The sequence below is a fragment of the Clupea harengus genome, chromosome 19, assembly GCF_900700415.2.
Source record: "Clupea harengus chromosome 19, Ch_v2.0.2, whole genome shotgun sequence".
NCBI lineage: Eukaryota > Metazoa > Chordata > Actinopteri > Clupeiformes > Clupeidae > Clupea > Clupea harengus.
In genome coordinates this window covers 12278044-12303914 of record NC_045170.1, presented here as the reverse complement: position 1 = coordinate 12303914, position 25871 = coordinate 12278044, and the positions used below count along the sequence as shown (strand labels likewise).

At 43.1% G+C, this 25871-nt stretch overlaps 2 protein-coding genes across 2 annotated transcripts; both read right to left on the bottom strand.

Moving 5' to 3' along the window:
- Positions 1–24: 24 nt before the first annotated feature.
- Positions 25–4134, bottom strand: LOC116224941 (pollen-specific leucine-rich repeat extensin-like protein 2). Its single transcript, XM_031585898.2, has 6 exons — positions 3902–4134; positions 3374–3422; positions 2303–2509; positions 1884–2048; positions 1374–1511; positions 25–1197 (listed from the first exon to the last, which is right to left on the bottom strand). Exons 1-6 carry the CDS (start codon positions 3992–3994, stop codon positions 1082–1084), a joined length of 768 nt encoding a protein of 255 aa, XP_031441758.1. The 5' UTR covers positions 3995–4134; the 3' UTR covers positions 25–1081.
- On the bottom strand, positions 4132–25019 carry LOC105909029 (F-actin-uncapping protein LRRC16A). Its single transcript, XM_031585895.2, has 33 exons — positions 24640–25019; positions 23094–23191; positions 18291–18341; positions 15882–15941; positions 15384–15505; positions 15006–15103; positions 14542–14612; positions 14358–14431; positions 14114–14189; positions 13538–13626; positions 12870–12964; positions 12512–12595; positions 12218–12321; positions 11859–11936; positions 11636–11712; positions 11377–11481; positions 10954–11023; positions 9953–10034; positions 9583–9682; positions 9411–9465; positions 8608–8780; positions 8415–8483; positions 8110–8203; positions 7583–7681; positions 7134–7262; positions 6498–6632; positions 6063–6238; positions 5833–5920; positions 5477–5617; positions 5192–5258; positions 4898–5091; positions 4661–4773; positions 4132–4429 (listed from the first exon to the last, which is right to left on the bottom strand). Exons 1-33 carry the CDS (start codon positions 24677–24679, stop codon positions 4132–4134), a joined length of 3405 nt encoding a protein of 1134 aa, XP_031441755.1. The 5' UTR covers positions 24680–25019.
- Positions 25020–25871: the final 852 nt, after the last annotated feature.

The following is a 25871-nucleotide window of genomic DNA, read 5'->3' as shown; positions in this document are numbered from 1 at the left end:
AAAAAGCACATTTTAGTTGACTCATTTCAATTTGTGTGAAATATTTTATTGGCACAAATATACATTTTGTGTATAAGATATGGACAACTTAGGGCAGTGCAAAGATGTATGACAAAGTCATCTGAACAAAAAGAGGAAAACACTGATCTAGACAAAGTTTTTCTGTCAGTCTATCTTGCAAAACATAAAAGAAAAAATGTCCTTGTCAAATGTCTTCGGTTTACACATTAATACTCAGAGATAAATAATAGTGCAGTATTAGTGACTGCATTTTACTTTAAAATAATCACACAGAGGTGCAGAAAACCATCACCATGTACCCATTCATACATGCATGTATTTAACAAAATATTCCCCCAACTATTTAACCTCATATAAGACTTTGACATATATAGTGAATCATAACTAAGGGTATAGATCTTACACTGAATGAACATATATTGCACATATACAGAAACATACTTTACATCATAAGACTATTTGGCATAAGTCATATAATAGTTGATTTATTCTCAACTAATGCAACTAAGAAAAACTCCCCTGATAAGCTGACTTACCAGAGGATAAAAACAAACAGTTCATTCACTGACCAACTGTTTCTGCATGTCTGTTTTAAAACATGACTGGCTATGTGAGTCCCAGCTATTCAGTCATCACTGGCCTCCTTTTTGTTTGTCCTCTGTAGTTCATCACAGACGTCACCAGGGGGAGCAACACCATTAGAGTTGCTATTGATCCCAGTCAGACGCCACAAGGTATACCGTCTTTCATATGCACTAGCATCCCAAAAGACTCTTCCGGTCTCTTCTGAAACAACAAGAACACCTCTTTGTACCTCTCTTTCGGCACTTATGTGTGGTGTGTGCCCATAACCACAGTGAAGGTACATTGCAATTCTGGCCAAAAACAAAAAAAAACGAACAATGCCTTGGAAGAGTAGTTATGATATTTTGAAATTTGTATTTCCTGAAGCAAATGGCAGGAGTGGGAAGAGTCAGAGGACTCCTATGTGTTGCTTTGCTTTTTTTACACAGAGGTGACATCTTCATTCATTTGGTCTGTAGTGAGGAGAGGAGGGGGTCTATGCGTTGGTGTCTGCGTCTGGGGGTTGGTCCTCTGGGATGGGTTCAGGCAGGTCAAGGGGAGGAGGAGGCAGACCAGGGCTGAGGACTATGTCGTCTTCTGGGAACAATTTCACTGCAGCAACAATAAACAATAAACATCAACAAAATGAAATCCGGATCTCAACATCGTTATGGGGTTATTTGCATTTCCCTTATAGTATTCATCATCATCATCATCATCATCAAAATTACATTTTTAGCACTTTATTTCAGTATGAAATAAAGTAGAAAAAAATTGATTGGACAGACCAGGTGTGGGGAGGGACTTGATTCGCTGTCGATCATCTGCTTCCAAAACAGGATTGGTTAAGCAGCGAAGGGAGGATGAGTGTTTGACAGTGGCAGAGTCCTGGTCCAAATCGAATACACTGCTGTCTCCTGCTACCTCTGTAAGGGGGACGGATCAAAGCAGCTCATCTGGTAAACTCTTACACGTGATTTCATCATACTGTTTTTTGTGATGTAGTAGCCTGTATGACTGTATACTTGCCCTAAGTGGTGCACATGAAGCACAAGTTTTAGTTGTCCAGAAACACTATTTTATTATTATATTACTGCATTATTTAGTTGACTTTACATTGTTTACAAATTATTAGATGATAATGTTGAAATGCTAGCTTAGCACCTTGCTGTTTTTCCCCTCCATCATATCCAATGTGTACGGTACACTTGTGCTTTCACAAGACATTCCTCCATGTAAGAATCACTTAAACAGGGAGGACAGCAGGATGTCGGATATGTAAATAAATGGCATCTCACCAGAGGGACACTCCCTTCTCTCAGGGTCTTCAGGGGATGGACTCATTACACTTTCACACTCTGCATCGGAGGGCGCCCTCTTGTGGCCCTGGGCAGGTACAGGCACTTGGGTAGGACCTGGCACTTTTGGGGACGAACCACCACTGGCAGAATCAGGACTCTCATCTGATGTATTGATTGATTGATAGACAGATGGATGTATAGACACACAGACAGACACAATACGTAGGGAGAAGAAGGGAGAGAGATTACTGAAACATAAATAGTCAGGAAATTGTTCTCACAGAGGTAACAGAGTCTCTCTTTTTCTTCCAGGATGTAATTGGGAATTTGTGTAATTCACTCCCAGAATGCTTTGCTCTGCTACGAACACTGTTGCCATGCCTTTGCTCCTATAAGGAAACTGTTGCCATGCCTACCAATACTCCTGCTGCTGCTTGTGCGGGTCTTCAGTGGTCCAGAGTTGCGGGGGCTGAGGGCAGGCTTGGCACTCGGTACGGGAGGCTTTGGGATGCCAGTGGTGGGCTTGGTCGAGACAGGGGGAGGGAAGGTCCTGGGGGCAGGCTCTGGTCGGGTTTCAGCCAGGGCCTTCCTCTCTGGGGACCTCTGGTCTTCCTCACTTGAGCCTATACCAGTGTTGGTGAGGGGAAATGTTACATGGGTTCTTTATCAGGAAACCCTCCAAAACATGCAGTCCTAAAGACTCCAATGATTCATATGGTGTTTTGTATAAGATGCATGACATATCATAAGCGAAATAAGCAGTCAATGCCATGTCTGAGTATTACCTCCTTGGAACTGCAGTGTACCAATTACAGTCTCAAAAACACGGAATCAGACAGCCTTGGTTTCATACATCACATACCTAAGGAACCAATCAAGTCAACTTGCGGGGTGGGGATTTACATATCATTAGCATAAGGCTACGTTGAAACACTATCAGAGAAAAAGCTAGGTATAGCTCATTTGCACATTCATGCTCCGCATACTAAATGAAGCAAATGGGTAGAGTTACATGCAAGCAATTTTATAGCCATGAAAAGAACTTCTAAATAATTTTGAGAAATACAGATGAGTTAGAGGTTTAAGGGTTAAATCAATGCCAGGAAAGGAATTTTAAAACAGGAAAAATACACGATTGACGATAGACGATGTTAAATAGGAAGTCAGCTCAAATAGGCAGTCCAAGTTGACTGTACTAGGGAAATGTTTAAACAGGAAATGTTTGCCACCCTCTTCAGCAACAAGCGTACACACTGTTCAACACAAGGCTTTGCCTCAAAGATGTTTAAACAGGAAAGGTTCTCACACACCCTCAAACAGCACATTCACGTCTACACAAACACTCCCACACACACATACAACACATACTACACATACACATACACACACTACACATACACAGACACACATACTACACATACAACACATACTACACGTACACACACACACACACACACACACGTACACACACACACACATACACTCACCCTGCACTGCAGTCGGTTCTGTCTTTTCTGGAGAAGAGGGTTCACTGACCTGAAAAACAATATATAAAAAGATCATGACCGTGACAATATACAGAAATAAAAATAAATAAGACAGTTGTGGTAAAGAATATAATTAATTGTGTGTGCAGATTGAAAACAATTGATTTAGTTTTGTATTGATTATTTTTATTGACTATTTATTTGACCAGTAGAGGGCAGTTTCTTCATACAAAATAGTAATAGTAGTCGGATCTGCTCTAAAATGTAATGAGTTCTTCCTTGACCTATGCTACACCTTTCCAGCAGATTTCATCAAAAACCAGGCCAGTAGATTTTGTGTACTACTGCTAACAAACAAACAAATAAACCAACCAACCAACAAATAAACAAACAGACAGGGTTGAAAACCCTTGGCAGGGGTAATGAGTATGTTTAAGGTGTCATTCTATGGAGTATGGTAGCATGAAGTGTGTGTGTGTGTGTGTGTGTGTGTGTGTGTGTGTGTGTGTGTGTGTGTGTATGACTCACTTTCATAGTGGCAGCAGCCATCCTCTCCTTCTTGGCTCTTATCTCTGCCAGGAAGTCGGTGCCCATCACCTGCACGCCTATGTGTCGCCCCATCAGAGGGCTGTGCTTGCTCTTGCTCTCTGGGTGTGGCTCCTCCTTGGGGTCGGAGGTCACCGGCTCCTCTGGAGGCTCAGGATCGCTAGGTGTTATGACCACGTCAACCTCTAACACAGGGGCGAGGACGGGGCTTTTCAACGGAGGACTCTGGGGTCTGGGTTCCTCAGGGTCAGGTTTAGGAGCAGGGGGCTGGGGTGTGGAGGCTGGAGTGGGTGCTGGAGTGGGCACAGGGGTGTGCTGGGGGGTGGTGGGTGGTGGAGTGGGTGCTGGAGTGGGCACAGGGGTGTGCTGGGGGTGGTGGGTGGTGGCGGAGCTGCGTGGCTCTTCTCCGACTTGAAGGAACGTGGCTTGATGCGGTTGAGGAGGCCACTCATGCGGGACTCACGCTTCCTATCGACATCATGAGACGGGCTTCCCTTCTGTGTGAGACGTCTGGGAGTGAAGGAGGGAGAGAGAGAGAGAGAGAGAGGGGGAGAGAGAAAGGAAGATTAGAGAAAAAAAATTAAACTGTCAAAAAGTAAAACAATGAACCTGTTAGTAACCAAATCTAGTAAAATACGACATTTCAAATGGGCTAAAACTGGACTTTAAATGTTAAGTAAGACTTGAAAATATCTCATACACAAAACAGAGTGTATCTGACAGGCACCTCCTCAGACTCACCTGAAACTGATCTTGGTGACCTTCTTGGTGAAGAAATCCTCCATCCCCTCGTCCACCTTCACCACAGCTCCGTTCTGTTCAGCCTCCTTGGCTGGGATGCTGCTTGCTGTCGCCTTCAACCCGTAAATGAACAGGTTAATCTCTCCAAACATATTAATACAGTACTAATACATTACTAATACATTACAACACAACACATGATAGGATAGGAGCAGGGAGATGCTCTAAGGGACTAACTGGGGCTCTGCTGGGCCTGGTCATCTTGTTCCTCTTGGGTCGGAGCTTAGTGATGTGCTGGAGGGTGGTCATCTCTACCACGGGCAGGTCCCCGAAGAACCCAGATGGCTTGGGTGGGGGCATTGGGGGTAAAGGGGGGTCCTCCACGTGAATCGGGACGTCCTCCAGGGCCTTGTCTAGGTCGAACTCCATTTCTGATGGGGAGGACAACAGGCCATTTGAAATGTTTTGCTAATTCTAATTTAATTGTATAATATGTTCCCAGTCACTTGAAGACAAAAAAAGCTACATTACCAAAGGCCACTGAGATTGGCCTAAGCATTCTGTAAAGAATACTCATCCTCTTAGACCTGGGTGTCAGCTGCAAAGACAAAAGATTCAGGAAGCGATAAGGTTCCGTCATGGGGAAGCACTAACAAATGCATTGTGTTAAATCCGTTAGCCAGGAAACTAATATCAAGACCTCCTTTCTCTTCTGCAACAGAATCCTTTACGGTCAGATTGTATACATTCTAGAAGCTTCTTGGTCATGGTGTGATTCCATGAGTCACAGGTGGACATGAGACGTGCGCGTCTTACCAAGCAGGATTCCCGGTCCTCCATCATCTCCCTGGTCTCAGAGCTGTGGCTCTCTGGCTGCAGCACAGACTCCTCCAGCACCTCCGTCTCCTGGGAGTCGTGGTGCAGCAGGGGATGGATTTTCCTGTTCAGGTGCTCCGACTGCAGGACCAGGTGGGAGAAAGCACATATTTAAACTCCACTCTCACTCAACAGTGCCCCTGGTCATGGACATCATGAAATGTCATAGTGCACAGAGGGTATGGGTTATATGTGTGTGTGTGTGTGTGTGTGTGTGTGTGTGTGTGTGTGTGTGTGTGTGTGTGTGTGTGTGTGTGTGTGTGTGTGTGTGGTTAAACATTTATAGAAACACTGACCAGGGTTTGCTGGGAACGGGACAAAGCTTCTAAGATATCATCTTCGATGTGGTCCGAGAGGAAGGATGCCATGCTGAGCTTCACTTCACTAAGGGAAGACATATGGAAAATATTTACACAAATATCTCACCACATGCTCTACTGCTTACGGCTTTAGAAGCCTGTGTACTGAGAAACCCATTGAAACTTGGCTAATGGCTATTGCTAGCTAAACCAGATCAAAACCCCACCTGATCTTGTTGATGATGTCTACAGCAGACTGTTCTAGTAAGGTGGCCCTGACAAAGCCCTTGGGGATGGCCATCTTTTTGGCACTGGCTCGTATGAGCTCCTGCCTCAGGTTGGGTTTCATCATCACATTAGGGCAGAGGCTCTCAGCGGTGTCTACCATGTCCTGGAGCAGGTTCTAGGGAACAGAGACAGAGAGAGAGAGAAAGAGTCGTAGAGGTCAAATGCCAACACCCTGTCTTCACCAAATAACTCATGAGCCAACTAATCAACAACTAATCAGATCTTACTGGTGGTCAGTGAAAACTTAAAAAAAAAAAGAATTCTTGCACAAAAGCAGTGTATATAATTTCAAGTTCTCAATCTACAGAGTTGAGACTTTATGAGCTTATGAACTTCATTCCTCGCATAATTCTGTGATTGGGATTTCAGAATACCTGCAATTGTTCTTCCATGACGCTGGTGACCTCGCCTGCCATAGACTGCAGCTTGTCCTGGATGGGGCCCACACAAGGGCCCTCCCCCATCTCTTCATTTTGAGAGGTCTTCAAATGGTACATGTTAGGCAGTAACTGGGGGCAGAGAGTGGATGAAATACAGGACCCTCATTTAATTGACAGGCTACTGGCAATGAGCAAAGCATTGAGCAATCAGCAAATCAACTGGCAATGAGCAAAGCAATGAGCAAAGCAGCTGGCAATAAGCAAAGCCATGAGCAAAGTCTGCCAAACATGAACTAAAACGAATTTTAAATCCTGGCAAAACAGATTCTAAGCGCAAACATGGGTGAGTTAGCGCAGTTTTCCCACACACCACATGGTGGCTTTAATTCAAGCGTGACGGACTTTGTTTCGTTGCTCGTCAATAAAATTAGGGTCCACAGATTCCAACTACTCAAATTATTCAGAACGGAAATAATAGTTATTAAGCTGATGCTGACAGAAATACATCCTCAATGGTACAAACCTTCCTCTAGAAACATTAAAAAGCAGTTTTCACTTTGTGGGAACAGCAGCGTCCAAACCATAACCATTAATCTCCAAACCACTCAGCCTTTCATCAGTGGTTCTCACCGTTTTGGAGTTCCTGGCATCCTTCAGGAGCCTCTCAGCCACCCTCATATCCTCCTGGATGGATTCTGTCTCGGAGTACCTCAGGGAGTTCAGGTGGTCCTGGACCTTCACGCACATCCTCTCAATCATCTGGAGGTGCGGGTTGGAGGACACAACATTTAGAATAAGACAGAGTAACTTACACAGATGGGTGGAAATGTGATCTTAAGAGTAGGTGATCAATCAGGTGATCTAATGTGGAAAATAGGCTTAGAAGATCTGCAGAGGTTGGACTGTTGTAGCGCTAGCAAATACAGCTGTACACATTAAAGGAATCGTTTGGATGGATTGCCACAGTCCCCATTAAGATACATGAAACACGCTGGTTATGCAGTTCCCCCAGCATGAGGAAACAGCCATTTAGGTCAAAGAGCTCCAGGAGGTTAGCAGACAGATGATGGCAAAAACACCTGGTGAGTGGTTGTCGTGACAATGCCTTGCTGCAGTCGGTAGGCTTGTTCCTGGAGATATTTGCGTGTCTCGTGGTTCCTCAGAAGGTACTGCTCCATCTGGAAAGCATGGAGGAAGACAAACAATGGTACAAATTGCACTGCGTGTTTTCTGGTGACCCCTCATGTCTCTCAGGGTTTATTTGTTTATAACAGGATTTTTCCATCTCGGTGCTGCCAAAACCCCTACTAACTGGGGTTCAGGCTGGAGTTCAGCGATACAAAGAAGACATCTACACAGAACTGAATGTTGACAGAGAGTACATGCATAGTCACAACTGTTTCCTGGCAATATAAGGAGTATAAATAACTCTCATACTATACATTACTAGGCATTCAATGGCCTTTGATGATGCAGTATGATGCTGATAAACTACTGTTACTTACTCATGTTACATAATCTCTGAATCTACACCAAGCATAGACTACTCCCGTGTTGTAAATTCTAGTAAGTAGTTTTAGGTCTGAGTATGGCCTTGACCTCTGACCTTCAGAAGGGCATCCTCTGTCTTGTCTGGGCTGGCCCTCAGGGCCTGGGCAGCATCAATGATGGGCATGGGCATGAAGCGGATGGTGTAGTTCCTGTGAGCAAGGATGAGAATACATCTGTGAGTAAGGAAGTCTGTATACAACATGCAATCATATACATTGAAATGTACACAAATTCACATAGCTGTACACACACACACACACACACACACACACACACACACACGCACACACACACACACACACAAATACAGACACACAAATACAGACACACCCACACACACACACACGAAACAGCACATACTTCTCTAGAGCAGCTGCAACATCCTGCAGGCCTTGCGGGCTCACGCTGTTCTTGTCCCACACAACAGTCCTGTAGAAAGTAACTTGTATGAATTTTTCAATATACATTTTTTTGTACTACATGTTAGGGCAGAATATGGTGGACTAAAGTATTAGCTCTGACTAGCTGTACTGCAGACCACTAACCATCCCACCTTAGCTTGGTGTTGATCTGCAGGGCCTTGGCCAACATTTTGGCACCCATGTCGCCCATCCCATTGCCACTGATATCCAGTTTGGTCAGACTGGTGTTACTGCCCAGTGCATTGAGAACAATGGAGAGGTCACCCTTTAGCTTCGCGTCGGCCAGAGAAAGGGATATTAGAGGCTAGAGGGAGGAGACAGGACAAGTCAGTGGTGCTCCCCTTGACACAGAAATCTTTCACATATCATAATTACGATACAAAAAAATAACAGACAAAACCTCAACTCAAACTGTATGAGCTGAGCACCTCCTTTCCTTACTTGCATTTCCTCTCCCTTCCTCTACCTCTCCTTATTCTTCCTCTAATGCTATCTTCTCCAACTAGTACTTAACTCGCACTTACAGTAGTTACATTCATGCACATTTTTGATTTCTTATGTAAAGTAGTATTTATTGTTACACTAGGTCTATTGCTCGTAGCTTGATTGTTCTCTCCTTTGTACCTCGCTTTGGATAAAAGCGTCTGCTAAATGACAAAATGTAATGTAATGTAATGAGCATTACACAGAGTTAGTTTTGGTTGAACGTCTGCACTCAAAGCCATGTTTGCTTAACCAGGAACTAGAAAGCCTTTGGTTCATTTTGGGCGAGGCTCCAGGACAGACAATAAGAGCAGTGCTTGAGAAATCCCATTAATACTCAATTCAGACTGGGATTATATTTAATCTCTGTCTGAAAGCTTTTCCTGGGAGATACCAGACAGGTCTAAGTTTAGCAGTGACTAGAGAGGACTTGGACAGAAAAATAACTCACCGATTCTTCCTCCTGAATCATGTGCACCAAGTTACTCAGGACCTGCCCTAAATTCCTGCATGGAAAAAGAGAGAAGAGAGAGAGAGAGAGACATTGAGTGGGAGAGATCCTCAGTTTGGGTCACACAGGAAATCTCCTTGGAACGATTGAGAGTTAAAAAGCAGGCTCATACTTGGACTTGATGTTGTTGAAATTCTTCCCCAGGGACAGGTGTCTTATGGAGCGGTTCTTTGCGAGCCACACCAGGAGGGTGGTCAGGTCTGTGTCAAAGCCTGGGAAACATCCAGGTAGTAGGAAACATTAGGAGACCCACTTTGATGGCTAACATCACTCAAAACGGTTATGATCATGATAATCTGACACAGGTAATGCAACACATAATATCATGTGTACTAGACACTTCACAGACAGACTAAGGCCTTATTAAGGCCTTCATTGAAATTGCAAGAGTAGGCAGAGTCTTTCATCTGAAGTACATGTGCAGTAAAGGATCTGGGGGTCTGAACAGTTGGACAGCATTCCGGTGTCTTCTGAGGACTCACTGTTATCTGAGATGTCCAGGCTAGAAATGTTGGTGACCTCAGCAATGCAGCCTTCCAAAATCTGAGAACCCGCTGACCTCAGCTGCAGTCAAGACGAGAGCAAACAGTGTATCAAATGATGAGGTTTTGCCTTTTGCAACTTGAAGGTCAGAAGGTTAAATGATACCAAGTAAGAAGAAGCTTAGATGATACAATCATGGTAATAGCTAGGGTAACTATACCAAATATGAAGATGGTACAGAGTTCCCAAAGAAACATACAATCCGCGTGCTGTCTGCATAGTACACTAAATCTGTATACACACTAAATCTGCATAGTACACTAAAAAATGCACAGACACTACATCTGCATATACACAAAATCTGTGCACAAATCTGTCCATTTTCATTGAGAAAATATATATATAATATATAATAGCAGAATGCAAAAGCATGGACTATGTTCAAAAATATATATTACTCAAGGGCCTTTATTACTAATCCCCATGTCAGCATGTAATAATGTCAGCTGTGCATTCACGGCCGTGAATCAGCCAACCTGATCCTATTTAATCCACCACAGGAGTGTGTGTGGGTGACTGTTGACAGGAGGAAGACACTTTAGCCATGCTTCTTATGCCATAATGTTCTCATTCAGACTTCTCTAAGGGGACATTTTTCACATACAGCACAACACACAGGGCCATTGAAGTCTCTGACTCATAGTGCTGCTTACACTAAGAGCTAGGCCAGATAGAGGCCACCAGTAACAGACTTGGCAGTTGTCTCCCTCCATCATTAAAATGGAATACATACAAATCCAAACACAGTGCTAGCATCAAGGCATGTATAATGGGAACTGCATTGTGAGTGAGAGAGGCTAAGTGGAAAGATACAAACAGAACACAGCTCACACAGAGTCTAAATTCATGTAGACTCGGGACAAACAGCAGAACACTGCTAAAATTTAAAAAAAAAACCTCAGAACTACAATGATGATCCAGAACTCTGTTCTAGCCTCACCTCGCAGTTGCTCAGATCCACTGAGACCTCTTTGAGGTTGGTGTTGCTGGCGATCCCAAGCAGGAGGGCTCTGGCATAACAGAACCGAACAGAGCAGAACACAGAAACAGAACAAAGACTTGTGTCAAGCTGAGTCCAAATGCAGACACAGAGCAGAAACACTATCCGATTCGATAATGCACTTCCTGAATGTGAAGATGGTGTGTTTTGCTTGTGGTACCAGCTTTGAAGTCTTTAATGAAAAGAACAGAGGCCAAAGACAATCAAACTGAGTTTTGTTAAATAACCTGCTTTTTTTTTCAAAATCTATCTTAGACTCTTATGTTGTATTTGTGTATATGTGTGTTGGTGTGTATATGTGTGTAATATGGCAGGTATAGGACAATGGCCAATAAATGTGCTTAACAGGATGTTGTGTCTTACTTCAGAGCCTCCGGGGGTAGTTTTGTGCCTGACAGGTTGACGGTGCTCAGTGCTACCACACTGTTGAAGAACTGCTTAAAAGAGGGCGGAATGTCTTTACCCCTTCTGGAACATGAACGAAAAAACAAAAACATCTGCATTTAGCCTTTATCTAAACAGAGAGCCAAAATGACAGATAAAGGGTTAGGGTAGGGAAATATAGTTGGGATTGAAAAAGTAGGCTGTGTGTGGTATGTATTTATGTTTGTGTGTGTGTTACCTATGGGAAAAAACACTTTTGGACATGTTGAGAACAGAAAGGTTCTTGATACATCCCCGAAGCAGCGAAGAGCATATCTATAGAAAATATCAAATCAAATAGCTCATCATATTAACGACATTCCATGTATCATGTTTCCATAATTATTATACCATTTTAAAAAGATCTTGGACAATGAATAATTAATAAAAACCGATGATTGGATTTAGATGAGGCAACTCACTAGGTCAAGAGGGCAGTCGTTATGAGACAGGTCCAGTGTTTGTAGGTTATTTGGCTGACCCAGAAAGCTGCAGAGATTCTTTAATGGGGAAGACAGAGAAACATTACTTCAGTTTTAGACACAGTCAGTGCTTAAAGGGATATTACAGGTACAGGGAGTGCTGTCACGCTAGAAGGCTCTCTTTAATCATCAAAGTTGTCACACTTTGTAAGCATTGTTCCTTCACGCCATTACTGAAATATTTCAACTTTAGTAAGACTTTGTACATTGTTTATCCACAAGCTTTTCTTCTGCTAATTATGATCTATTTGTTAACAAGCTAATTGTCCATGTTGAGATGGTGAGGTGGTAGAACCTACTACAAGATCGTCCCCTCGGAGTGCATTCCCAGACAGGTCCAGGTGCGTCAGTGTACTAGCCATGGAAGGATTGGCAGTCAAAGCCTGAGCGAGAATGTTCACTCCTGAAAAATTTCCAAAAAGAGAAGCTGGCATTGGCTTCAAGGAATGCTAGGCTGCCAAGGCCTTTTTTTGTTTTTCTGGGAGACAGTGTGAACCGAAAGTAACCATAAACGTTTGCAGGTGCAGTTTTAAGGGAGACGCCGGAGTGGTTTTCACCAGACTGAGGGAAAGCTGAAAGAGTTTGCTGTTTACCTTTGGATGACAGTGAGTTCCTTGAAAGATTCAAATACTTGAGTCGTGTTTGTTTGGCCAGAGGAGCACTAAGAGCAGCGATGCCTGCATCAACCGAAAAAAAAAAAACACAAACACAAACAAAATAAGCAACCCAAAAATAATCGACATAGCAAGTGCAGCCATCTGTAAACTGTCAAGTGTGTTGAAATTTGAAAAGTGGTGTGGTATGTGGTTTCTGTGTGTGTGAGTGAGTGTGAGAGAGAGAGAGAGAGAGAGAGAGAGAGAGAGATAGAGAGAGAGAGAGAGAGCACATGTGCATGTGAGTGTGTGTACCTGAATAAGTCTATGTCTTTGTGTCTATGTGTTGATACAATACCTTTGTCCTCCAGCGAGTTGTTGGCCAGGTTGAGGGTGTGGAGAGTGGATTTGGGGTTCTGGCTGAAAGCATTGGCCAGCTTCTGTGCGAAATCTCTGCACACACCCACACACGCACACACACACACACAAACACACAGACAGACGGAGCACATCAACTCTCAGCACAGCGTAGAGCGTCCTAACATAACCCGGGTCTGGCCCCGAGTAGCCCACAGAACTGGCATGAATCAGCATTCCACAGTGGACTAGAGAGAGCCGAGAATGGATGTCAACACTGCGAGTGGAGAGGAGCGCCACACACATGTGCCTGCAGTGTGTGTGTGTGTGTGCATGTGAAACACAGCTCAGACACCCAGACTCAACAACAGGCACAGTAATTCACAACAATTAAATACACACACAAAAAAACAGGCGGCAAATCATTTCTTCAACTGAGAGGAACATTTGACCACATCAGTTACAGCAGCTGACGCTCAGAAATGTCAAAAGCGTTGTAAAACAGTTAGGCCCTACTATACTGCATTTGCTTCAAGTAACCATGTAAATAATTCTATTTATTACAGTTGCATTGTTACATTGTAGTCATTTATTACACTGTTACAGTTACATGGTAGTTTTTAATGTTACATTGTGGTGTTGACAGGAGGACAGGAGTGTGTTACTCACGCTCTGAGACTGGCATTGTCCAGGACCAGCTCCTCTAGACGCACTGAGCAGGACAAAACCCGGAGGATTTCCTCGCAAAGGTCTGTGGACTGAAAACAAACAAACAAACTGCAAACATGACACTCCAAACCACGCAAGATGCTATCTCTGACATATCTACAAGTTTACCAGCAAAAGGGCCCTAAAGTCATTAACATAGTGAGCACTGCAGATGGTATCATTTGGGTAATTGAAACTGAAACACCACCAATTAAAACTGAACCACCACCACCGTTATTTTCCAAGATTCTGACTGTGGACTGGAAACAGACCACACCCATGTTTTGGGACTTTGTGATCAGAAAAACATGAAGTCATACCGAAGCAGTCTCATATTACTGTGTTGTGTACTGAGCTTTGTGACCGTTCCACTCAGCCCAAAATCGATAAATAAAGATGTTGAAATACATACTAACAGATCCCTGAGGATAAGATGTACTATTATGTGAATGTCTGTGATACACCGAGCCATCCACCCTAACCACCACAAATATGTAGGAGAACATATTTCAATATGTTAGGTCCTAATAGACATACCAGTTTGTAATCCTTGATGGAGAGTTTAGTGAACCACTGGTTGAATTCCAGAACAGCAATGATGGCAACCAAATCTCTATGAGGCAGATGTAAAGCCAAATACGTTTAGTGTCCAATCACCTTGCATGTAACAAAGCTGCTATTGCATAGATGATCTTCACAAATGTAAACAACAACGTGGGTTATAGAATCGATTGTATGGTCAGCCATAATAAGTTCCTAATATCCTATTAAGAGACTGTACCTGTGCTGTAGATGAATAAAATCTTGCAGATTCAGTTCCTGTGTGTCTTGGGTTACATAGATTGTATCTACATCCTGGAGATGCAGAGGGGGAAAATTGTGAAGAGGTGACCAATGTAAAGAGGTGGGAAAATTAAAACAGTAGCCACAGACTCGCTGTGAGAAGAAATGTGTTTGATACTAACCCACTGCACGTCATCTCTGTACGGAAGACCCAACTGATCACAAATACACCAGTATGTGTGGGAGAATCCGCCTAGAAGGGTTGAACAGGCAAATGGAAAGAGACAAAAGTATTACTAATTGAAATATTGGGTCTAACAACTTAGACATCTGAATATTTTTTTTATGCTGCACTTTTGGGCAGTGCTGGTCTCACTAAAGACACATAATCAAACACTGGACTAAACTGAATATGAAACAAAGGTGATTTGAGATTTACAGCCAAGCAGTATACTGCATAAATAATATGCACCCCCATCCCACTCCCTTTTTTTCAACACCAATTTGGACAAATATTTAATATCAAATAAATTGCACATGACGGAAATCCTGTTGTGACAGTGTGCAGACGAATCATGCTGACATTTTACCCTGGAAGTAATAATGTTTTCAGAGTTCACAGTACAGAGATGCTGATGATGCTTACCGCACGGTCCGCTGTCAACAGGCACCTGGTCCTCCCACTTTGAGAGAAGGGCAGTCATCCTGTCATCAGGCTTCAGAGACACCTTCTTCATGGCCTCCCTGGCAGACAGCAGGAGATAAGAACACATTCTTTACTCACTCATACTAAACTCTGTGTGTGTGTGTGTGTGTGTGTGTGTGTATTTGCCTTTGTGCATATTTAAAAGAAAGTCACAGGTTAGTGTGCCAAAGAAAAGAGAATGGCAAAAGAGCAAACAGACAAAGCACACACTTGTGTCTATTTCCAGCTGAAGAAGACAAAGGCATAAAAGAGAAGAGGAGAGGAAACTCTTAAAAGATAAACAGCAAGTTGGACCTGAGGTCATGGGAGAGGACCAACCTTGGGGACAGACTGGGGCATATCATCTGGAGAATGCTGCCTATGTGGGCCACCATCTCGTCCACGTCCTCCGTGCTGGGCAGCTTGAGGGACACCAGGCCGCGCTCATGCTTCACCACCAGCTGCAGGGGGCGCCACAAACACATAAATAAACAACCTGGAGCGACTGAGCCAAAGGGCCGTGCCAGATTTGGGAACTGGGCCCGGGTTCTTATCAGATCAAGTTACAGCAGGACCAGTCTGCGAGCACAGGTTAGTGGTAAGGCGATATCATAATGGGCCTCCATTCTCCTGTGAGATGTCAGAACCAGCGCACAGAGGAGGCACTGTGTGCTCTGGTCATTTCAGGAATACAGTACACACTGACCAGAGTCGTCTGCAACACTGACAGTCCATTGTGCTAGACGAGGTTTTGGTCAGGACCATCATCTAAATGACAAGGAAAAACAGGGGCAACTCTGATGGAATGTTGATGACACTCTCAGTTTGGCTACACACCTGATCTGGCTTGAGACTGCTGATGCTGTGAATGTCCAAATAGTTGAAGGATTGCTCAACCTGGGAAATAATAAAAAGCAGCATCTTAGCATGACTCTTTGTGGCCCTGCATAACACATACAGCATAGCTAAAAAAGTAATATGCAGACCAAGAACAATGGAGGCGTACATTATGTGCAGGACCGTACAAGAAATCCAAGCTAATTATGAAATCCTGGCAACATGGTATCCACAGAGTAAAATGATCAAAAAGGAACTACAGTTTAATATGTGGTGATTTTATTATGGATTTTATGTGCATCTTTTAAATAGCAGTTAAATGAACATGCAGGGCAGCAACACACACACGCATTCACGCACACACGCACACACACACACACACACACACACACACACACACACACACACACACACACACACACACACTCTCATTTATATACATACACACCCCCACACACACACACTTGCACAAATGTATAGCCACACAACTTGACGGGAAGGACAAACAGAGGGAGGTCAAACTAATCCAGGAACCCTCTTCTCTTCCTGAGGACAAGCCAGAGAAAGCCTGCCTCTGTCCAGCTGTTTCATTGCGGCCATTGTCTGAGTGCGCTCTCCTCTCCTTGTCCTCCCCTGGGACAGCCCGCTCCCACAAGCACTGGCTCGCGCCCAACCCTGCCCGACCCCAGCCAGCTAGCCAATGGGCGTCTCTGTGGCTTTCACTTCTCCCTCCATTCTGTCCATCCCTTGTCTGCCTGTTCTATTTGTTCTCTATCCATCCGCGCAAAAAAGAAAGCATGATTTATGTTCGAGAGAAGTTTTTTTTATTTGTTTTCTGTCCCCTCTCTGAATAACTGGTGTGAGATTGTTTAGTTGTTTTGAAATCAGACTGTAATGTTATGAGGTGGGCTCCCAAGAGGAGAATTTCAGTGTTCAGTGGGTTTGGGTGAATAAGCATATCCCACACTAGTAGACAGTCGGCAGTCACCCAAAATCCAGCTGTGAAAACAGCCTGTGGGAAAGAAAAACAGGGGGGCCAGCCTGGAATGACTTGAAGAAATCTGGGAAGAAACAGAGGGGGAATCGGTGGGCATGAAGAAAAAGCAGAAAAGAACAGATAGAGGGGGGGGGGGGGCAAAGAGCGGGAGAGAGAACAGAGAGAAATAAAAAGGAAGACAAGATGCAAGGATAAGGTATATAGTGTGAGAGAGAGAGTGAGAGAGAGAGAGAGAGAGAATGAAGGAGTACAGGGGAGTTGTAAGAAATACTATGTCAACCCATCCTGCTCAAGACATTCCATGTCTCCCCGAAAAGCAAGTAGGAACACGCCTGCATTTACAGTTGCAAGTTCAACACACCAGATTTGAGGTCAAAGACTCCAGAGCAGAAGAGAGGCTGAGAGAGGCAGAGATGCAGAGAGGCAGAGAGAGAGAGAGAGAGAGAGAGAGGGAGAGAGAGAGGCAGAGAGAGAGAGAGAGCAGGAAGGAGAGACCCTGGGAGCACAAATCTGCCACTTCCTCTGAAAACAGAGGATGGGAGACAAATGCAAGGGGACAATTATGTCTACCGTAAGATTGAATGTTTATTTGTGAGTTTATGTGAGCTTGTTTTCTGCCTTGACAGGTCTGGCAAAAGGCTTCTTATGTTAGTTTGGTTCACTCAACTGGAATTAAAGCAGTCAGTTGACAGTGTGTGGAGAGCATTGGGAATGTTTGATTCAGAATTCAGCACTTGACTAATGTCTGACTCACAAGTCTTCAGTAGAGGTTTATTATCAGCATCACAAAGAAAGAAAAAAACATTTAATGATATCCTTAGTTTAGCAGGTTATTCAATGATCATAGTTTGGAGTGACACATTTTACAGATACAGCAAGACACAGATACGGTTTGTTGTTGGAAATGTGGTCAAAAGCACGTCAGCATGGACATAGCTCTCAGCCAAGGCAGCAAAACAAAGATTGTAAGAAAGACTGGAATGGTCAAGATTTAATAGTTTTCAATGTAAAGTACTTAAAAAAGGTACGATTATTTGAAATGAACCACCCAGAAGCCGAAAGGCAGGAATTGGGCCTGCAGGATGTCAATCAAGAAGGACAGAATCCGGAGAAGGAGGTGAAGGAATGTAAAGGTTTGTTTTCAAATCTCTGTCTAACAAGTGCTGACTTGCACTCTGCAGATTAAAGCCTAGCCGTTAAACCCTTTAAACTCTTATTTACTGTCTAATGAATCAACACCTAAACATGGTCATTAACACAATCACACCTGCATGCACAAAAATAAAGGCACCCCCCCTCCTCCCACACACACAGAGACACACACACACACACACACACACACACACACACACACACACACACACACACACACACCACAAAATGCTTTGTACTGCTGTAATGTGCTTCCTTACCTTAGAGGGCACTTGAGAAGTCAGAAGGTAGACCCGATGAGGAGCTAAAGCCTGCGGAGAGAGAGAGAGGAAACCAGAAATCTGTCTGTCAACGGAAAACCAAACTGGAGGCCATTCTCTGCTTTACTGTTTAAAAATGGAAGAGGTAAACAATGCAAGCAAGGTCACACAAAATGTTTGTTCTAGCATGATGACAGATCATTCTCGTCCTTGGAAAGATGAAAAACGTTGAATGATCAATCTGCACCAAATTACATAATACACAGCAAAGCACCAAGAGCTTATACTGTCTTCTGAAACAGCGTGTCTATATATCAGTTCCAAATAGGAATTAAGTTCCTGAACTCTGAACTTTTTCCATTTCCTTCAACATTTCCCCACACTCATCTAACATGACTGTTTCATCTAACATTCAGATTTTTTATTTCAATGATTTTAAATCTAGGTGCAATCAGTTCTCACAAATACACAACCACTACGGTCAGTCTCAGACACTGGCCGCTTTATAGTCTGTCCAGGACAGATTTCGCATATTTCCACCTGAAACGCTGCCTGGATGATGCTTTATCTCTATAAACATTTGATCATATCAACTACCTCAAAACTAATTGATATAAAAAAATAAAACATATACCTACACTAGCCTTTTGATAAAATGCAAATGTTGGCAATACCTGGATGTATATCGTATTTATGCTAAGAGTAAATAGCGGGATTTGTCCCCTACTGGACAGTTCTTGGTATTACCAGTCCCAGGCAACGAGGCCCAGTCCCATTTTCTGCCCCTACCCCTCCTCCTCCTCCAATGCTGGCCTTACAGGCCAATGGTATTCGCCCTTCCCACAAACTGGCTTAAAGGAGCATAAATAAAACTACAGGGACATTTTTGTGGAATTTTCCCCTCTCATAATCAAATGATGTTTCCTTTCAAAACTTCTTGCTGTGTTTACAGCTGGGTAATATCAGGCTAGTTGAGCCATTTGGTATAGCAATCACAGAAGTCATCAACACTCTGGATAATTTTTTGTGTAAATCAATATTTTATTAGGTTTGCTTAACTGCCAATGCCAGAAACATCCCTCTGCTTCCTGGATAAGAGCGAGAATAATTATATGGGAGACTGATTTATTTTTTTGGGTACAGCGTTTAGGACAGCAGCGATGTTGAGAACTGTTTCCTGCAAGACGACTAACCACTGGCTGATTTTCACACAGGACAGATGGACACACAGGTTAGACAAAGGTCAGCACAGAGGTCAGGCATTAGTGTCTTTCTCTGTTATCTAATCAGAGGCTAGATGTATATGAGAAATATGGATTCAAGACTGAAATTATAGAAGTGAGAATGAATGATTATAGAAAACAATTGAAGTTTCTGTTGGTTTTCAGTCTAGTGCTCCAGTTGACACATTTCCACATTTCAGTTTGGTTCCAAAATTCTCTCTGAACTTCTGAGAAAGACAACCCTCATTTCCTACATAATATCTCTTACCCCCCCCCCCCTTACACACACACACACAGTTATTAAAAGGTCACGGTTGAATCTGTGCTAGACTTCCTGTTTAGCACATGTTACCCAGCATCCCAGTCAGCATGGCCCCTTGTGCAAACAAACTGTTCCGTGTTCAATCCTGACACCCACATCCTCTCCTCTGTGTTTGTAATAATACAGATTACAGAAATCTTACTACCACCAAAAAGCCTGACTTGCCTATTTGGCCTTCTCCCAGTTTATTGCTGAGGAAAACTGGAAGGCAGCCAGCTCTCCCAGGGCAGTGTGCGGACTTAGATACTCATTAAACAGTAAAACAAGGGTCAGCATGCCAGATCACACACCCACATCTGTCCTTCCCGCATTAATGCCCGTGCTAAACTCTCCACGTGAAATGGAGTCCTTGAAACTCTCTAGGCCGCTCCAGCATTTGAAGTCAAAACAAACATTTTCCTGGATTCTTCAAAAAAATTAAAATAAATGCCCATAGCGACCCACAACATTCCTCCAGAGCACGGCAGATTTCCTGCAAACCAGCCGAGACCCCTGGGCTCAAGCAGGACACGGCCTAAGCGTGGTGCACTCTACCCAAAGAAAGCAGCAGTTTGAGAGTGGGGATGCTTCTTTTATTGCTGACCCGTAAATGCAAAGAGAGGCCTCGCACTACACAGACATGCTAACTCAGAGACAGAAAAAAAAAATGCTAAACCACCAAATTACTGTTCAAACGAAAACTGCGTATAACAATATGGTTAGGTATCTGCCCGTGAAACTAAAATCCATTCAACCCAGGCAAAACCCAACTGCAAGACTTGAATAGTGGAGGTATCCATCTTGGATCAATCTCAGCATGTGTTAAACATTTTGCTCACGCTTGAGTGTATGGGGCGTGGTAATGGTATGGGTCCCATGCTGCTCGTACTGGTGACCATCAACGTAAGGGGGGTGGGGGGTATAGAAGTATAAAAATAAACCGAAAGAGGACACTGAGTCAAAACCTGTAGGACGTACTGGCCCTCTGTTTCTACAACCTCTTTCTCCGGACACTGAAACTAAATCTCAGTATGTTTTGTGTGTGTGTGTGTGTGTGTGTGTGTGTGTATGCCTGGGTCGGAGGGGGGGGGAGGGGGGGGAGGGGGATGGGAACCACTCTTCCATGCATATACACACCCACACATTCACACACACAGAAAGATTCAGCATAGCATATGGAAAAACAACATTGCTGAATGCCATTTGTAAAGGAAGAGTAACAGTGTCCATAAAAATTGCAACTAGACTTGAAATATTTCATATGACCAGGACCAGATTAATATCCTGCCTGGTATAAACAAAAACACTCACACGATAACTTTTTTTAGTTTATTCATTACTTCTCTTATCTTCCTGCACTTAAACTTTTGGCAAGAGCTGGAATGCATTGTAGCCATGTTTGTCTGACTAGGCCTAAACATCAGGGATGTGTTATGTCAAGTCAGAACAAGACAGAAGCAGAGAGGCAGGTCTCCACGAAAAGGTGGAATTTTTACCAAGAAACCAAGTCAGGTATGCATGTCACACACTTCCGCTTCTGCCCTCTTTGCATCACACTGGCTGCTAACACCTCTATTTAATTCCGAGGTGCTAGTTTTGACTCGACAGCTATTTAAACATTCCACTCAATTTCTTTTCCATTTAGTTTTGTGTATCATTAGTCATTATCTAGAACTGACTAGCGACTCGTGCTGAAGGCTGCATTTGGCTCAGGGGTTTTTAAAGCTGTTGTTTTAAGATGTGGTAACAGATCACAAGAGGGCAGGGTGCCCAATCACTGGACAGTGAGTGAGCCTGCTAAATGACTGCCAAAGCCGGTGTCCTTGACAAACAATAGGGAGCTGCTAAAGCTCGTTGCCTTAAGGCACAGTTGAATAAAAGAATGCCACAGCCAACCCCACCCTGTTTCCCAAACACACTACTATGGCTAGGCTGGCCCTGACTCTTATCAGGGGATTAAAGCCACTGATTGAAGGTACACTTTGCTACACAGAATCTCACTGATTTCTCTCTTGCTATGTAAAAATCCTGTCACCTAATTAACCCTGAGGCCAAAGGCGCTGACAAACAACAGAATATATCTGTTGCCTTCAGAGAAGGAATAACACACCAGGAGGGCTTTACAAAGTAAACGTGACTAAGGGCAACATGTAGATACACGAAATGTGATACCTGAAATACTCAAATCCCGCAGGGTTTTCAGATCTTGGTGAATAGCCTCTTGCAAAATACCTGCAGCTGAGAACTCAGATGTTTCACACTCTTTCACAATGTCTGGTTTCTAACATGACCTACACAAAGCTGTTCATCTCATGCATTAAAGATACAGTTCGCAATTCCGTTTCGTGAAAGGTTGTTGATATTTGAGCTGGGATTGTTTATAACTCGGTCCGAGCCACTATGTTTCCCATTTACAAAGCCAGCACTGTGTATTAACACTGGAGTTTCCTAGGTTCAAACACTGAATGGACAGCTAGAGGACCATGAGGAGTAATTCACTGAATCTGACAAAAAGAGTATGGACTTAGAATCACGGACTGCGCCTTTAAGAGAAGAATCATTGACTAGCTATAGTGTTTCAACAGTCAAATTTAGACGCCTTCACTATCATTGACAACAAATGATGTATGCCATTAAAAGAGAGAGTATGATAAAGATTTTTTTTTATGTCAACTAGAGAACCACTTTCTGTGCACAGTGGCCTGGTTAAATGCTGTTCCACAATTTGGCCAAGTTTCTGGGTTAATCATGCAGACTCGTCAACGGATTTTATCTGCACTGAAATGCGTCTGAAACCCCAACGATGCAGCGCCACTGTACAGAATAACTGAGACCACATGTTCAGCAACATGCTGAAAAATGTTGGCGTGGCGACCAACTGGCGGCACAAACACACCCGCACATTTAAAGTCAGTGCCCAGCACCCATTCACTTCCCTGACAGCTCTGCAAGGTCATTTAACAAATGACATCAGCGTCCAAATCCAGAGGGCTCCCAAAAACACAGGAAGTAGTGAGGTAGTGTCTATTCAGGAGGGTGGAGGGTTTCCATAGCAACAGAAGACAACCTACCAATTCACACCACCAAAATGTGCCAGCAAGGTTTTACTCATTCCTGCTCTTAGAGAGAGAGAGAGAGAGAGAGAGATGTCATATTGACTAAGGCAATGCTGGGTGGAATGTGATGGTCTTGGAATGGAAGAGATTGTGACTCGCAGTGACTGAAAAAAGTATTGGTTGTGTGAATGTGGAGGAGTGATGTGATGGTGGGCAGTCTTACTAGGATACGCTCCTCCAGCCTATCCCCTTTGCCCTCCAGGTTGACCCTCTTCCTGAGAGACAGGTTGATCTTCCTACCGACAGCATCTCTCACACTCTCTGCAAAGAGAAAGGGAAAAAATAGAGATGAATGTTAAAGGAAAACTGCTACATGTGACCCATCGGTTGCATTAGTCAGATATTTAGTGTTTTGAATTGCCCACCAACTCAAAGCCAGTCTTTCTTCTCCGTGTCTATCTTCGACTGACCCTGAAATCAAAATGTTTCGTCTGGATTCAGTGACAAACTGAGATAACCTTCTTGAGTGACTATGAGTTCCAACACCAGTCTAGTATGTGTTTAAAAGTAACATCCTATGTGTTTATTATATGTTCTCTCTGGTTTATATTTTCAGCGGAAAAATGCATTACATGCATATGACTAAATAAATCTGGCATTCCCTCCTGGCATATCAACATGTATGACAAATGCCAAAAACATCTAATCTGTGCTTTTCTCAACATGTTGACACTGTCATACCACAAGCAATATGGTGAAGCTGAGCTCACAAGAGTTCTACCACAACTTCATATCACTTTACATTCCTAACGGCTTCATCCCATGTCCCAGATGCCAAGCATTCCACAGCTTTGCCCATGTGGTCCCGTGAAGCAGAGCAACATTCAGAAAACATTTTCTCACCCTCAAACCGATAAGAGAAAGAGCATTGAAGAGAGAAGGAGAGATAGCCCAATTCCACTTCTACAACTGCAATGTATTTTTTACCCTTTAAGGCGTAACTCTTTCCATTGGGATAGTGGCACTTAAAGATGATTGGGTTATGAGTGGTAGCACTTAAACACTCATTTCCAAAGTCTTGTTCCTCTTTTTTGCCTTACTTATTTAAGAGTATAAACTGAAGCATAGAGATCAGATGGGAGAGGGCAGAATGACATCAGGCCACGGAATTCTCTTTCCCAGACCTCAGTGTGTACTTCTGAGGTGAGCAGTGCAAATAAAAGTGATTTCCAATGAGGGAAGTTTAGGTTTTTCTAATTATTTTAGGCCTATAGCTGTTTGTTGTTATTAGATATAAGTGGGGAAATGTGTTGGACAGAATGGTTTCGTGTGCATTTGTGTACGGCAGTCATTGACAATCTGAATTGACAACCCCTAATTTGCAAATGCCAATAACAGACTCCCAGTTTTAATTCAACACATGATAATATCATCTGCAACTTCCGCAAATGTTATAAACAAATTCGTGGATATGCTACCTGCTTCACTACAAAGTGACAACATAAATAACATCACCTGACCTGAAATATTTTAGATCGCCATTGAAAACTAAGCGAGTGGTACGATAGCCTAAGCATTCCACTCTTCCAGCTGTTCTGGACAGCTGCAACAAAGTTAACCGACATCAAACACAACTCATCGTTACGCTAACGTTACATTGCATCATGTATTCCCCAGAAGACAACCACAATCAATTACCCCCAATTTTTAGTTCAGTCGAATGTGGAAAAATTATAAATCACTGTTTTTAGTAAAGGTGTTTATCTTACCCATCAATTCCCTAGACATGTCTGTTTTCTCCTCACTCATTGTAGCCGATTATGTATCCTACGTATAAAATTACGTCCAAAATCCAGTGTTTAGATAGATAACGATTCGGTGGCTCACAAATAGTTTCAGGTTCTCAATCAGGTGTTTTCCTAAAATTTCCACACTCCATTCTTTCACGCGCCATACAGCGCGCTTCGGCACTTTTCGCGTTAATCCAAAAGCACCCCTGATTCAAACATTATTAGAAACAATTGAATGAGTAAAAAAACAAACTGAATACAAACAGCCAGAAGACGAACTTTTCACACTTGGAATGTGCCGGAAGACAGCAGTTAGACCCTCGCCCCTCCTTCAACATACCCCAGTCTTCTCTTCGCCATCCGAAATGGAGAAAAGGAGACACCTGGTGGTGTTGCAGCAAAGACTTCAGCCAACACGAAGCTATAGCAAAAACTCAACTGTTTTTTTTCTGCTCCCGTTTCCTCGCTTGGGTACTTATCGCGAGGAAAAACGCGAGGCAACTGGAGAGGTAGATTTTACAAAGCGAAACAAATATTTAAATTATTTAGTTGAGTAATTAAATCAACATTTGGCAACCTTCACATGTATTGTTTGTGTCAGGAAAAAAAACAATTCTGAGAGAACATTCTTATCATCTGACATTCAATTTTAGCCCCGAGTCATACTAGTAGATGGGGCATACCTGGAGTTGCTTTACCGCCATCTACTGGCTCAATCGGTAGCACAGTTGGAGGACATGTGACCACTTTCAGCTTCCTACACCTGATAAGCAGTCTGTATTTAGCTCAAACTGTACTGTGCATCCTGTGTTCCTGCCCTCGTTGTTAACAACGGAAATTTAAATTATAAATTGAATTATATCAGTTGAAGAGATTCTCTACAATCTCTGACCACTACCCATACTTCAGCCTCTTGATATCTTCTTGAATCCATAGTGATGAAAGGAATTTCGGTAAAAGGATAAGCTATTTTGGCAATCAAAACAAACTAGTAAATTGCAGAACTATATATCATGTTGGTAAACATGCAGAGAAAAAAGGGACACATTTTGGTAAAAGGGACTCAGGCAGGTGTTTAATATATATACGGACGTGGACAAAAATGTTGGTACCCTTCATTTAAAGAAGGAAAAACCCACAATTGTCACTGAAATAACTTGAAACTGACAAGCTCCAGTTTTGTCTCATCTGTCCAAAGGACATTCTCCCAG

What these genes read in the sequence shown, in the direction of transcription:
- LOC116224941 (XM_031585898.2), bottom strand. Translation starts at nt 3,994, where the DNA reads ATGGGGCGACACATAGGCGTGCAGGTGATGGGCACCGACTTCCTGGCA. An exon ending in AAGCAGCAGCAGGAGTATTG is followed by an intron (nt 2,049 to 2,302) that starts GTAGGCATGGCA and finishes TCAATACATCAG; the next exon opens with ATGAGAGTCCTGATTCTGCC. An exon ending in CAAGTCCCTCCCCACACCTG is followed by an intron (nt 1,198 to 1,373) that starts GTCTGTCCAATC and finishes TTGTTGCTGCAG; the next exon opens with TGAAATTGTTCCCAGAAGAC.
- LOC105909029 (XM_031585895.2), bottom strand. Translation starts at nt 24,679, where the DNA reads ATGAGTGAGGAGAAAACAGACATGTCTAGGGAATTGATGG. An exon ending in TGTTGACAGCGGACCGTGCG is followed by an intron (nt 14,613 to 15,005) that starts GTAAGCATCATC and finishes CAACCCTTCTAG; the next exon opens with GCGGATTCTCCCACACATAC. An exon ending in CAACTCGCTGGAGGACAAAG is followed by an intron (nt 12,596 to 12,869) that starts GTATTGTATCAA and finishes CGGTTGATGCAG; the next exon opens with GCATCGCTGCTCTTAGTGCT.